The sequence below is a fragment of the Equus quagga genome, chromosome 11 (genome assembly GCF_021613505.1).
Source record: "Equus quagga isolate Etosha38 chromosome 11, UCLA_HA_Equagga_1.0, whole genome shotgun sequence".
NCBI classification, from domain to species: domain Eukaryota; kingdom Metazoa; phylum Chordata; class Mammalia; order Perissodactyla; family Equidae; genus Equus; species Equus quagga.
In genome coordinates this window covers 41,753,549-41,767,091 of record NC_060277.1, presented here as the reverse complement: position 1 = coordinate 41,767,091, position 13,543 = coordinate 41,753,549, and the positions used below count along the sequence as shown (strand labels likewise).

The 13,543-nt window shown below is 47.4% G+C and overlaps 1 protein-coding gene across 14 annotated transcripts in view; it reads left to right on the top strand.

The window, feature by feature from the left end:
- ANKRD6 (ankyrin repeat domain 6) overlaps nucleotides 1-13,543 on the top strand; it is a 176,702-nt gene that overhangs the window by 143,129 nt on the left and 20,030 nt on the right. For 5 of the 14 annotated variants that reach the window (XM_046676224.1, XM_046676229.1, XM_046676223.1 and 2 more), the window contains 4 exons: nucleotides 441-539; nucleotides 7,019-7,117; nucleotides 8,780-8,878; nucleotides 12,676-12,774. In XM_046676224.1, coding sequence (XP_046532180.1) covers nucleotides 441-539; nucleotides 7,019-7,117; nucleotides 8,780-8,878; nucleotides 12,676-12,774 — 396 coding nt within the window. Of the gene's footprint in view, nucleotides 1-440; nucleotides 540-2,585; nucleotides 2,925-7,018; nucleotides 7,118-8,779; nucleotides 8,879-12,675; nucleotides 12,775-13,543 lie in introns of all 14 variants that reach the window. The other 9 variants (XM_046676231.1, XM_046676227.1, XM_046676219.1 and 6 more) reach the window with 5 other exon arrangements.

Sequence of the window (13,543 nt, the reverse complement as noted above, 5' to 3'; positions counted from 1 at the left end):
GCCAGCACTTTTAATTTTCAGTAATTGCTAACCAGATTCTTCTAGGGTGGATTAGCTTGACCTTTTGCTGTTCTCCCATGTCTTGCCCCATCAGATTCACTGTGCCCACTTCGTCATCCCTGAGTATTAGCACCAGTGGGAAAATGAGATGACATGAAACCCCTCTTTTTTCTACTTGCTAGTTTGATGAGTGGGGAGTAGAAATTATGCATTAAAGGAAATCTTCACATTTTAAGCATATCTTGTTCATTTTTTACAATGTCAATAGCCAAGGTTAATTGAGACAAACTTGAATTTGGGTAAATCCATGAGAATTTCTTGCCAAACCAAAGGGGAGCGGCGAGCGCCACTGTGCAAAACTTGGTCTAGGCCCCCTCCCCCGTCCAGGGGAGTGGTTTTGATGTCTTGTTCTAAAATCAGTGTTTGCTTTGTATTAACAGCATGGCCGGACCCCCCTGCATCTTGCTGCCAATAAGGGCCATCTCTCTGTGGTCCAGATCTTGCTGAAGGCTGGTTGTGACCTCGATGTCCAGGATGATGTGAGTAGAATCCATCATTCTATGGGAGGGGAGCTTGTCTGCCTGGAAATCCACAGTATAACATGTAACCCACTATGAGGTGCGAGGGTAGTAGCCGTCGTAGGAAGCACGTCCTCCTGAACACCTGCTCTGGGACCCATTCTCTGTAGTAAGTTAGAATTTGGGAGTAGGGGGTAGTTTTCCCATCATGGTTCATTTCCTATTCTAATGTTATTCAAGTGCAGAATCTTGAAGGGCATTTTTCCTGTGTCCTGTCTCAGTATCAAGGAGTACATCATGCACACACCACACACACGAGTGAGTGTGGGCAAGTCCTGCTGGAAATGTGTGTCAGGGACCAAGCTTACCATTGGAGAAAAGGTGGGGCTAAAAACTTAATTTTTTCCTTTTCTTGTCTTGATTTTTCTTAGCCAATGTACATTTAGTTAAAAAGGACCTATTCATAGGAGAAAAAGGACACTGATCTCATGGAATCCAAGAAAAAGGAGACATCCAGACAGAGTTCACTCTGGTACCACGCCATTATTCAGACTCATTATTCAGTCTCTGACTCTCTTCCTTCAAATTATCTAGAGAGAGACTCCGACTGGCTCCTCTGGGGTCGAGAATCCATTCCTGGGTCAATCGGCAGTGGCTGGGTGGGTCCCATCGTGCACAGGGCGGCCCCATTGGGTCTTGGGAAAAGGTGGATTCTCTAAGAAGGGGATGTAGACAGGATTATGTCACTTGTCCTCCAACGAGCTATTAGGAAACAGTCCCATAATTGGAAACTATTTTCAGAAGCTGTTTCTAATTCTAATTTGTGTGGTAGGACTCTAAGAAATAAGAACTTTTGTGAGGAACACGGAATCTTGGAGCATTTGCATTTATCATAACCTCTTCCAGATTTACCTTTAATAACTAGTTACAGAGCGTTGTCAAATTTCAGACCCTCGGGTGTGTAGGCTTTGGGTTACCGAAGTGCTTTAGTTTCTTTGGGTCTCTGTGTAATGTCCTAAAACTTGGCAAACACAAGTGAGAAGGACGGCATTTGCAAAGAAATAACTAAAAATGTCATTGTTTTATGCGTGGGCAGAAGGCTGTCCAGTGTCACTCATAAACCTCTGGTTATATTTGGAAGCTGTTGGGTCATCAAGGATGTTATTTTGAAAAGATGCTGATTTAGCTTTAAGCTGTTGATTTCTACCTTGGGTCATAATACTTTTTGTTTTCCTGCATTGTAGCCATCATAACATTCATGATTATATCATATCCTTAGATGACAGGAGCAAAAATACAGGGAGAGAGAAGAGATTCTGACCACAGAAAAGGTGGGGCATTGAGTTGCTGGTGCAAACATGTTGGGATGCATCTGGTCTTCTCTTTGCATAATTAAAGCCCTTGCTTGCCACGGTGGCAAGGCTGCAATGGCAGGCCTGCTACCCCATCCCAACCCAGTACTCCTGCCTCAGGCCCTGAGCTCCGAGTATCACAGTGTTCTTATGCAGCAAAGGCCGTGCGAACTTCCTAGACCTGCTGCCGTTTTATCAGACAAGGTTGGGAGTAAAATAGGCAGAAGTTCTCACAGGTCACCAGGGTGAAACATGGCAGCAGAAGGAAAGCCAGCTCCACTTTTAGGCAGGAACACCCTCTTTCATTTATTGGAGTTATTTTCTTGCATTTTCTCTGCCCTAAACAGGCAATGCGCACATTGCTTCTCCCAGATAAGTTAATTCAAAACAACACAAAATAAAAACACAGTGCCAAAACAGTGTAAAAACAGTTGGGAATGGAGAAGGTGGAATTGACCTTCGCTAGTTCTGAAGTAATGCACCTGCCAGAATATGGTTCGTATCTGTCTTCTGTGTATTTACCATGCTTGTTGACGATCAGCCTTGAAACTTATGCAAGAATTTGAGGAGAAAACTCTTTATGGGTGTTCTTTGAAGAAGCTGGGAGATTAATTACTGGAAAAACCCATTTCAGAAGTTACCTGTCTTGGATGATGGATAAAAATAGAGAATGTTAATGTGATGAAGAATTTACTCCTGACTTCATATTCTGCAGATATTGTTTGTTATGTCATGGTAAAGACTGAGGATTAGTTGAAGAATGACCTCCAGTGGCCTGGAGTGGGATTATTATGAATTTGAACCTGTGGAAACCAGTTCTTTAGAATATGCAACTCCAGGAGCAAATTCCTTCTTGCTTCCTGCCAGTCCTGTCAACAACCGTTGGAGCTCCAATGCCATCTCTGATTGGTCAGTGAGCAATCATACAGCCCTCACCTCTGAAATAGTCCAGGACCCTGTGGCCACAGAAAAAGGCATGAAGGAGGAGAAAGATCAGAAACACCCGAGAAGAAAGGCTAGGAAGAGCCCCAGAAGATCAGAGAGAGAAAAAGAGGTCAGCAGCTTGCTTTGCACACCCACCCTGTCTTGAGCTTCCTTGCAGCGTGTCTGCCTGTGCCACCTGGGAGGGAGTCCTCCTGAAGAGGAGCACGTTGCACCTTTGCATGCCTGGGGTTTCTTCCGTGAGCTTAGCTTTGGAATCTGCCCACATGTGCTCACTCTTTTTCATCATGTAGGAGAGAAAACTACAAGTATTTCAGAACAAAGAATTACACCTCAGAAATTTCAGACTTCTTAAAATCCCAAAGTAAGAAACACTGATCTCTTAGAAAAATTGAGAGCTGGCAGTTTATGCACTTTGCAGACGGTCAGCATGTTCCACATCAAAGTGCCCAACGGCGAGGTTGCTGGCTCTTCAAGTTTCCAGCGGCAGCATTTTTCCTTCTGCTTCTTTGTAGTAAATCATTCAACAAATACTTCTTGGGTACCTATAGTGGCCAAGGCACCGTGCTAAAGCTCTTAGCTTGATGATGCCATAAAGAGGCTGCCCCGACCCCACAGAGGCACCTGATCTTTTATGAGGCCTGTCCTAAGGTGAATTGATGTCACAGGTTGGAAACAGCTTGGATTGAGTGCAAAGAGCCTTGACAATTTGAATTCTGGCCCAACCACGCTCCCCTGAACTAGCTGGTTATCCTAGAGTGGGCACTGAACTGTGCTGGGCCTTGGGGTTTTTTATCAATAAAATGAGAGAATTAGATGCCATGGCACTTGGAGCATAGTAGAGGGTCAGCAAATATTCACTGAGTAAATGCTGTTGAGAGTACTTTACTTTTCCCAGCGCTTTTTCCCCCCCCCAAAGTTGAGAATTTCATGGTTAATTTAGATCATATAGAAATAAGGATTATGTCAAAGTTGCTTCTTGGGTCTGTTAATAAGTATGTATTGAGGACACATTTTGTTTTTCTGTGTCATATTTTAACAGTAAATTTTAGTTTTATAGGAGGCAAAGTTGATTCACAGGTAATTGACCACGTGTCATTTGAGGGTCTCAGGTGTCCCATTATTTGTGCCATCTTCTGGGGAAGAGTGGCTCTGAGGCAGACAGCCTGAGGCGCCCTTTGCTTAAGTATTTCATGTCTCTCAGAGCCTTCACTTCTCATCTTGGTAACTTAAGGGTGGCTGGTTCTTATACACCAGGTAAAGTGTCCCATTCAGTCTCCAGAACCACCCATCTAGTGTCAGTGAAGCTCGTGGCCCAGCCAAAGGGCAGCATATGGCGGGGGAAGGCTGGCTTGGGCCTTCCCAGCAGTGTTTATCCTACTGATGAGGCAAGGACCCAGGCCCTGAGCGAGGGGAGGAAAGATGGACGGGGAGCTGTGGCCTGGAAACACACAGTGCAGCTACAAGGTCTCTGCAGGGAAAGGGGAACCGCAGGAGACACCTGTGCCCGTTGGCGGGGGACAGTTTGTATTCTCACCAGCATCAGGCAGGTCCTTAGAGCTCAGTGAGTCTTGATGATCCATCTGGAAATGGACTCCTCAGGGCTGAAGTAGATGTTAGATTTAGCTTCTTCATCCAGCTCGAGTTTCACAAGGGAGAGTTGTCTCGAGGGGCATAAGTACAGTAGATTCATGCCGAAAGCATGTACTAAATAATCGTGATATTCTGTCTCCCAAGCTGCCTCAAAGCATGATTTAGTGGCAGCTTGTGAAACACGATAAAGCGTTTGACCTAAAGCGAGTCTGGGTTGGACTGGGCCCTAACCAGCAGAGGCCGTCTGTGCGATGGCTTGGACATGGGAGCGGCTGACGTGACCCGTGTGTTCGGGCTTGTTGCTCACTCTGTGCACAGCATGGATGGGACGGTTAAGTTTCGTTATGTAGAAAGCTTGTTCTGATTGGTCCATGAAGTGCTAGTTGGAGTGCAGGCAGTGTGTGGGAACATTAAAAGGCTTTGAACCGTTAGCAATCTGACCAAGTCAGGGTTTACCCTGAAGGAGTGAGCTGCTGTCTCGCCCTTCGTGCTGAGAACAGAGCGCCATCTTTCTCATCAGGTCAGTAGTAATGAATTGCATTTGAGGTCCATTTTGGGAAAACCTATCATCATTCTGATAGGGAAATGGACAGTCGTAGAAGTTCTTACAGAAGTTTTGAGAAGTTAAGACTTGGACAGTTTCTCATATGATTGCTTGTTTGGGCATTAAGTGTACTAATCTGGAAATACTTCCTAAGATGTTTGAAATGGACGTGTGGCGCTCAGCACACCTCCTGCAGCCACTGATCCAGTGGCCACGTTCTTCTTTTGACTGCATGGCACCTGAGGGTCTTCTTTGAATAAAGGGTCTGGGAAGGTGGATGAGAAGGAAACCAAGTCTAAATGTAATTTTTTACTGAGAATAATAGCCCAGGATGCCGAGGGGAGGGCTGGTGCTAGAAATGCTGCAGACAGTGGATGAAATCATGGTCACGGGCCAGGACGTCCTGAGCCATCACTGCAGAAATCCCTTAAATTCTACTAATGAACAGTGAGAAAAGATTCTGAGACATGGACGGTTCCATTACTGGTAGAGTGTTACAGCTTAGACTTTTAAGAAATAGCAGTTTTTCCTGATGCTAAAAATTATGTATTAAACATAAAAAATCGGAAAGTATTAAAAAATATAAGGAGGCAAATAAAAATCACTTCCCCGCATGGATTTTTAAGGGAAGATTTTTAATTTTAAGAAAGTGAATTAGAGTTTTCAATAATGTTAAGTGCTTTTTTTATTGCGATAAAATGCATAAAACATGAAATTTGCCATTTTAACCGTACAGTTCAGTGGCATTAAGTGCATTTACATTGTTCTGCAGCCATCACCACCATCCATCCCCAGAACTGTGTTTTCGACTAACTGCCTTTAATGTGCATTGTTGTTTGTTATGGATTCCAGGGAGTTTAGTAAGTAGACTCAGCATTTCATTAAGGGTATTTATAGATAGCGGCGCCTCCCTCTTTGAAAAGGCTCCAGGTTTTCTCTCTCATAATAATCTCTCTTTCCTCTCTTGGACTGAGGTCCAGGGGTACCCCAGAGTGTCCTTGGCCCCTCTGGTGTTCCGCCAGGAAACTTTGTTTATGCAAAACTCTTACCAACCAAATCATAGAGCCCAAGAAGGGAAGGGAGAGCTTGCGGATCATGCACCCCTCCTTTCACAGGCGAAGACCCTGAGGCCCAGCGAGGTGACAGGTGTCCCCAAAGGCTGTGCACGACTCGAATCTCCTGACCCCCATGTCCCACACTGTTCACCCATCTCCCCATCGAGCGTGGACCACAGGCTGGACTTGATTTGTCTCAACTTGACTTCCAGAGCACGTGTCAGAGATAAAGTGTGCTCTTAGAGACTTCAGAACCCTCGTCACAGTCTTGACCATCTGACCTCTAGGAGCCTTTAGTCCTCCTCACAGCTGCAATTAGGGGAAAGAGTCAAGTTCCCTTTGGCGCCCTGATGGGAAAAGAGGTCAGCAATCCCAGGAGTCTGATCACAGAGAAAGGGTCAAGTGCAGCATAAATCAGTGAGGATGTTGTCATGAAATATCAGAAGGGGCTTCTTAGAGATATGCAGTGATAGCTGGCAGTCCCTGGAGACACAGTGTGAACCCTACACTGCTCTTGGCCAGTACACGTCAATCAGCAAATTATACACCCGTCGTCGAATCATGAGCGCTGCTGACTGACACAGCTGGAGAGCGATCCTCTGAAAGCAGGGGCTGGACGACGCAATGGGGAGTAAAGATTCCGGGCATTGCTGGTTTAATTGCATAGCACACACAGTCCAGCTTTCAGACGTGCTCTTCACAGATGTGACAGTCCCAGTCCCGCTGAACACTGCCATCCCCTGGGGTGGCGGGTGAGGGCCTGACCCTGATTCTGAGGTCAGCTTTGCAGCCAAGGGTGCTTCTGAGGTTGGCTTAAGGTTCCCAGTCAGTTGGTGAACACAGTTGCTCTGCTCAGCATGCACTGTCTACTAACTAGACCAAAAAGCCCGCCTCGCCCCTGGTGACCAGTCTGCTCCCTGTGGGTCAGGAGGTGTCCTTGTTTCAGAGTGGAGTGAGTGAATGGGGCAGGTAGGGAGATCTGACTGCTGTTCCTGCCTCTACCTCACTCTGCAGGGGGATCAGACCGCCTTGCACCGGGCCACGGTGGTGGGGAACACGGAGGTCATCGCGGCGCTCATCCAGGAGGGCTGTGCCCTGGACCGACAGGACAAGGTGAAGTGGGCGTGTCAGCCTGAGGACCCGCTCTGGGAACTGTTGAGTGTTTAAGATGCTGTCATTCCTGAGTCTTATCACTCATGATTTAACACGATGAAATCAGCCCGTATTTCCTTTGAAAGTATCTGAGATCCCAGCAAACTGTATTTTTTAAAATCCTTTCCCTGTTCTGTGGCAGCAGTGGCCAACTGCCTAAATATCAATGGTAAAGAAAAAAACCTGTAGAAGTAATGACCTGTGGAGGCCTGGATGGGGAAGGCATGTGCCCCAGACTCACTCTCTCCCTTTTTTTTTAGATAAGTCAGTGTATTAACTTATTTAAACTATATTGGAAAAAAAATAAGCACAATCGTTCTTTAAGAAATCCCAATGATATACATTAATCCATTGTTTTTAAATTGTCAATCTCAAAACATGGAAGTTTGCAATTAAGTACATTCAGTCTCTTTACTTTTTTAAATAACTTTTCATTAAAGTGTCATATACCTGCAGAAAAGGGCACGAACAGCAAGCATGCGGCTCAGTGAGTTTTCACTACCTGAGCGTATCTGTGTGAGCACCCAGATCAGGAATCAGATCATTACCAGCACCCCGATGCCCGCTCACCCTGCGCCTCCTTCCAGTCACTTTTCCTTTTGCTTCCTGCTTCGTGCAGTCAGTCCCACTGGCCGGGCCACATGTCACCACCACCCTTCCCAGTGCACCCCACTCCCTGGCCTTTGGTCCCATGACCTTTGAGACCTAGACTTCCCCTTGTGGGTCAGCAGCATGAGGCCTGTCTCGGTGTGGCTGAATAAAAGTCTGAGCCCGAGCCTGGACATGACTGGAGAATGCCCCTGCACGGCCCCAGCTGACGGCCCTGTGCCCTGGCCTGGAGCAGCATGGGGGTATCTCCACCTCTCCTTTCCGTGCTTCTCCCTCCCATAACCCCGGCCCTCCCGGCCCCACCACACTCAATTCATTGCACTTAATATCTCTTTTTTTATCGTAAGTTAAGCAAATACAAGCTATGTTTGTTAATGGTTGATTTTTATTTAAAAGCCACCAATATATTGAGGACACCTGTTTACTTTATTTACAAATCACTGTTTTTTCGGCGTCTGCTCATTTGTTTGGGGCCCGAGGCTTTTGGATGAAGCTGAGTGAGATTAAATTTGGGGAAGAAAAAGGAGGAGGGGATCTACTCTCTGGCCCTTGGCCCCTGGAACTTGTGCGATGGGCTCTTCTTTTGCCCAACCTTTGCAGGGTTCTCTCTCGGTCTGGGAGCAGAGAAGAGCAGGCCCCAGGGCACAGTGGAGGTGGGAAGGAATGGACATCATGATGTCTCACGGTGCTTTCTGTTAAATGTGAGCTGTGCATGGCCCTGGAGCTTTTCTCAACTGGGATTCCCAGAAAGCCTTAGCTCTAACACTGTAAGGCACCCGTTGTACATCTTGAATCTAGAACAGTACTGGTTGTACCGTATCTGGGAGAATGGAGAAACTGGCTACTCAAGTCATATTCTGGGTTCTGTGGTTCAGACGAGAAACCCCAGTTGAGAAAGGAAACCCCAGTTGAGAAGGGCGCTGCGGTGTGGCCTAAGAATACACACTGATGCTTGGGTTACAGTGGGATGTTAGGTCTTGGTAATAGCTTTCTCTCCCTATGTGCACTCCTCAGGATGGGAATACGGCCCTGCACGAAGCGTCCTGGCACGGTTTCAGCCAGTCAGCCAAGCTGCTTGTTAAGGCAGGGGCCAACGTGCTTGCCAAGAACAAGGTGAGGCCCAGAAGGTGCTAGAGCTCCTCCTTCACAGGTGAGGGTGGCTGTGCTTCCTTCCCTGCGGGAGCCTCTTCTCACTGAGCAGAGCAGAGCTCAAGGGAAAAGAAAGCTTGAAACTCCTTAGGGAACATCAGCTCTGTGGCGAGCGAGAGCACCTCCTGGAGTGGCTGGGACTCCCTTTGAACTCCCCGGCTCTCACTGCTTTCCACTGGTTAATTAGAGCGTAGTTAGCAAGCCAGCCCTGTCCTCATAGGCCAGTAGCATTTCTTCTCCCCTCCGGGTCACTCATCACGTCTTCTCTCTCGCATGTGTCCCTCTCCTGCCATGCTCATTATTAATGCGTCCCTGGAGAATTTCAGAAGCCTCACAGGCGATGGACGGGCGTGCCTAGTCCCTTCTCCATCCTGCTCCTCCTCTGCTCAGAAACCTGCCGCTGAAGCTGTCTGGGGCCTCAGCCTGCGTCTGGAGCCTCTGCCCTGTGCCTTTCCCGGCATGTGCCTCCTGCGCCATCCGGGTGGGCTCACTGTTGCCTCCGCTTGCCCACTGCCTTAGAGGTAGCCTGCTCCTTGGTTCTGCCTGTGGACCTCCAACCCAGCCCCAGGGCAGGGCCTCTCCCTCCCCAAAGGCTGTTGGGCTGGTTCCTGCGGCGCTCTGTTGGCACCCGCTGTCATTTAATGGCTAAATGTTTCTCACGGTTCCCTCACGGGTCAAAAGCTTGAGGGAAAGAAGCATCCGTGCATCGTAACATCTCCAGTAATGCCTGGCAGGCTGGTGGCTGCTCCATTTCCTCAGTGGCACATGTCTGGAACATGAGTGGTGAGTTTATACCAGCTGAGGAGTAGGTGGCTCCCACTTAATGAGAGGGAGGCCTAAGCTGGGAACCAGGAGAGTCCTGACCAAGACACATGATGCGTTTGTGACACACTTAGGGCCGTAAACTAGCCTGGGTCTGTCTGCTCTGCCACACTGCCGCCTGTCCCGTGCAGGCCCCAGGGGTGCTGTGGAAAGCCACAGGTCCTCCCTGCAGATGCAGCAGCAGAGGCTGGGGAAGCACAGTGAGGTGCCATCCCAGAAGAGGGCTTCTGTGCTCTGCTCCAGCTGCAGCCTCTGGGAAGCCTCTAGAGAGGTCTGTCTTTTTTTTTTTCAGCTTTATTGAGGTATAATTGACAAATAAAATTGTAAGATATATAAACTATACAGTGGGATAATTTGATGTATGCATATATTGTGAAAGGATCTCCCCCATTGGTTAATTAATACCATCATCTCACGTATTTCCTTTTTTTGTGAGAACGTTTAAGTTCTACTCTCAGCAAATTTCAATGATACTATGCAGTGTTATCAACTATAGTCCCCATGTTGTACATTAGATCCTTAGACCTTATTCATATAATTGAAAGTGTCTGTCCTTTTACCAACCTCTCCCTATTTCCCCACATCCTAGCCCCTGGCAACCACTTTCTACTCTGTCCTATGAGTTTGACTGTTTTTTTTTTCAAGTTTCCACATGTAAGTGATACCATACAATGTTTGTCTTTCTTGTCTGGCTTATTTCACTTGGCTTAATGCCCTCTAGGTTCATCCATGTTGTTGCAAATGACAGGATTTCTCTCTTTTTTTAAAGCTGAATAATATTCCACTGTATAAGCAAGGTCCTGGAGCCCCTGTCTGGGACATCAGTACTCATTACTTAGGAGGGGAGAAGTGCCTGCTACATATATCTACCCAGGTCACATCTTTGTAACGTCAGGTTTTGAGGCATAATTCATATATAGTAAAGTTCGTCCTTCTTAGCTCTACTGTTCTAGGAGTTTTGATAAATGTATACAGTGGTGTAACCACCACCACCACAATCAAGATATAAAATGTTTCCATCACCCCAAAAAGTTCCTCTGTGCCCTTTGGTGGCAATCCTACGCCCACCCACTCCTGGCCCCTGACCACCACGGAATGGTAGCCTTTCCCAGAATGTCATCTAAATGGCATCATATAGTATGTAGCCTTTTGTGTCTGACTTCTTTCATTTAGCATAATGTTTTTGAGATTCCTCCATGTTGTTATGTGTATGATGAGTTCATTCCTTTTTATTGCATCCTTTTATTCCTTTTTATTGTATGGATGCACCATAATTTGTCTATTCACACCCATGGTTTCTCATTTTCTTGATCTAAATGCTTTTCAGCATAATTGGTATTTTCTTACTGCCAAAGTAAATGTTGATACCATGTATTTCTAGAACCATCATATCTCTTTTATTTCACTCATTTATTCAACACCTTTTTAATGATTCCGACGAGGCCAGTAACTTTGAGACAGCCAACTCTGTGTGCAGTGAGCATTCCACCACCAAGCCCTGCGCCTTTCACGAGAAACGAAGAATTTAGAGTGTGGGCAGATCTTTCATTTCTGAGAACTAAGCCAGCCATGGTTCTCTACTGGCTGCACTTTAAAATCTCCTGGGAAACTTTAAACAGAAAAAGAGGAGAAGCAAACCCACCCTGACAACTAGGCCTTGAGTGACCAGCTGTCCTGCTTTGCCCTGGGCTGAGGGGTTTCCTGGAATGCTAACTCTCAGGGCTAAAACTAGAACAGCCCGGACCCCACCCCCTGTGCCGGGGAGGAAAAACTACTCTACCAGGCTGCTTAGAGCTAAGTTATGACTTAGCTAAGTGAACCGGCGACATATAGTTTTCCTCTTTTAAAAAAAACCTCATTCCTCCTTTCAAACGATGAGGAATAGAACATCGTCGAGCATGGGCAGACAGTGCTGCGTGATCCAGCAGGAGTAAACGAGGCGAGCAAAGAGCCATAAACAGGCAGTGTCATAGCTCTGAGCCCACGCCAGTGCAGTCCTGACCCAGCTCTCCAACTCAGCAGAACAAACACTGAGCTTGGGCATTAACCTTCTGAGAGCTCGCGGCCTCTTAGACTTGATGCCAGGTCTCCTCCCCTGCTGCCTGCTGCTCCCCTTCCTTGTCTAGGGGTTATCAGGAGCCTTGCAGGTCCTGTGCCCACAGTTTCAAAAAGTTCTGTCTGTGTCGTGTCAAGATTGCTGTGGACTCTGTTCCGACCCTTGGTTATCATTTTCACGTGGTGTGTTCAAGGTAGAACCCGAGAAGCAGGAGGGTCTCTATCTGCATAGTAAGTGACAGGTGCAAGTGTCTTGCCTCTTCTGTGGGGATCTTGTCTGTAGTTCAGCTTTTGATGTTTCAAGAAAAATACAAGATTTGAGAAAGGCTTCCAAGTTAAATCCTAGGTCCCTTTAGCCTGCACATGCAGGAAGTGGCCTGTTTCTGCCATCTCTGCTCCACGGTAGAGTTTTGTAGCCACAGGTATTGTGCGTGTTGGGCAGGAGGGATGCGGTTCTCGCTAGGGCACAGAGCGCTGTGCATGTGCACAGCATTTTACCACTAGGAAGTGCCCTCCTCGGCACTCTGAACCACTCCTGACAGCCTCAGGATGTAGGAGTCTCGCTCCCTTTTACAGGTAAGGAATTCAAGGCTGAGAATCTAATTAAGAGCCTTGCCCAGTGGCTTTCAACTAGTAAGTGGTATAGCCAGGACTTGGAACCCAGGTTTTCTGACAGATGTGGCTCTTCTGCCTGTTTGGATTCCAAATTAAATGTTCTTGCCGTGGAAGAACATGTCCTTTGCTGGGACCTCTGGTCAGGAAGCAGAGAATGTGAGCATTGACTGTTTTTCTCTAAGTATCGCCCCTCTGCATGGCCTGCCCGGTGCAGGTCTGCACAGAAGTGTGTTGCTAACGTGTCCTCCCTTCTCTTGCCTCTCTCCAAGGCGGGGAACACCGCTCTGCACCTGGCCTGCCAGAACAGCCACTCCCAGAGCACGCGCATCCTCCTGCTGGGCGGGTCCCGCGCTGACCTCAAAAATAACGTGGGTGAACAAAACCGGCTTCTCTCGCGCTCTCTTGTGTCACCTCAGAAAATAACCCTCAGCATGCTTGAGTATTAACATCTAGAAAATAAAAATGTAAAGTGTTTGGGGACTATTTATATTCCTTTTTTGCTAATTTCCTAAGGGGTCGTTCCTAAGGTGCACGAGAAAAGGAATCAAGACTCGGAAACACTGCTCTTCTCCCGTCCTTTTCCCCTCACTCCTCCACCTCAGTTTCTTTGTCATTTCTTAGGGCATGTGTCTGGCAAATGAGTCTAAGAAACGTCTAAATGTTTTAAGAAAGTCTTCACCCACATGGAGTGTTGTACTATGGCAAAATTGGCTGATGCCGTGCCGGGGGGTCTTCTGATGCTCCATGCCCAGCACCCACAAACTGCTTACTGAGGCGTCCTTGGGATGAGCTGATGCGTCAGTGGTTCTTAGTGGATGCCCGACCTGAGCGGTCATGTGGGTCTCCCCCCTCCCTCCACCACAAGCTGCGTTTCCTTTATAAGCCACCTGACAAGAGAGTCTGACTGAGGCTTCTTGCAACAAAATGGCCTCAGCTGGGATCTTCTCGATTTGGAGGCGGACTCATCTGAGGGGGTTCTCAGAATGCCCTGAGCCTCAGCTTTGAGCTTGGCCCCCCTCATTCTGGGGGAGAGGTTATGCTGAGTGGTCACCATCTCTAGACAGAGCTAGTATGAAGACGTCAGGAGAACGCTGCAGAATGTCACGACTTTCTGTCTCCGGTTTCGTTGTTTTTCTG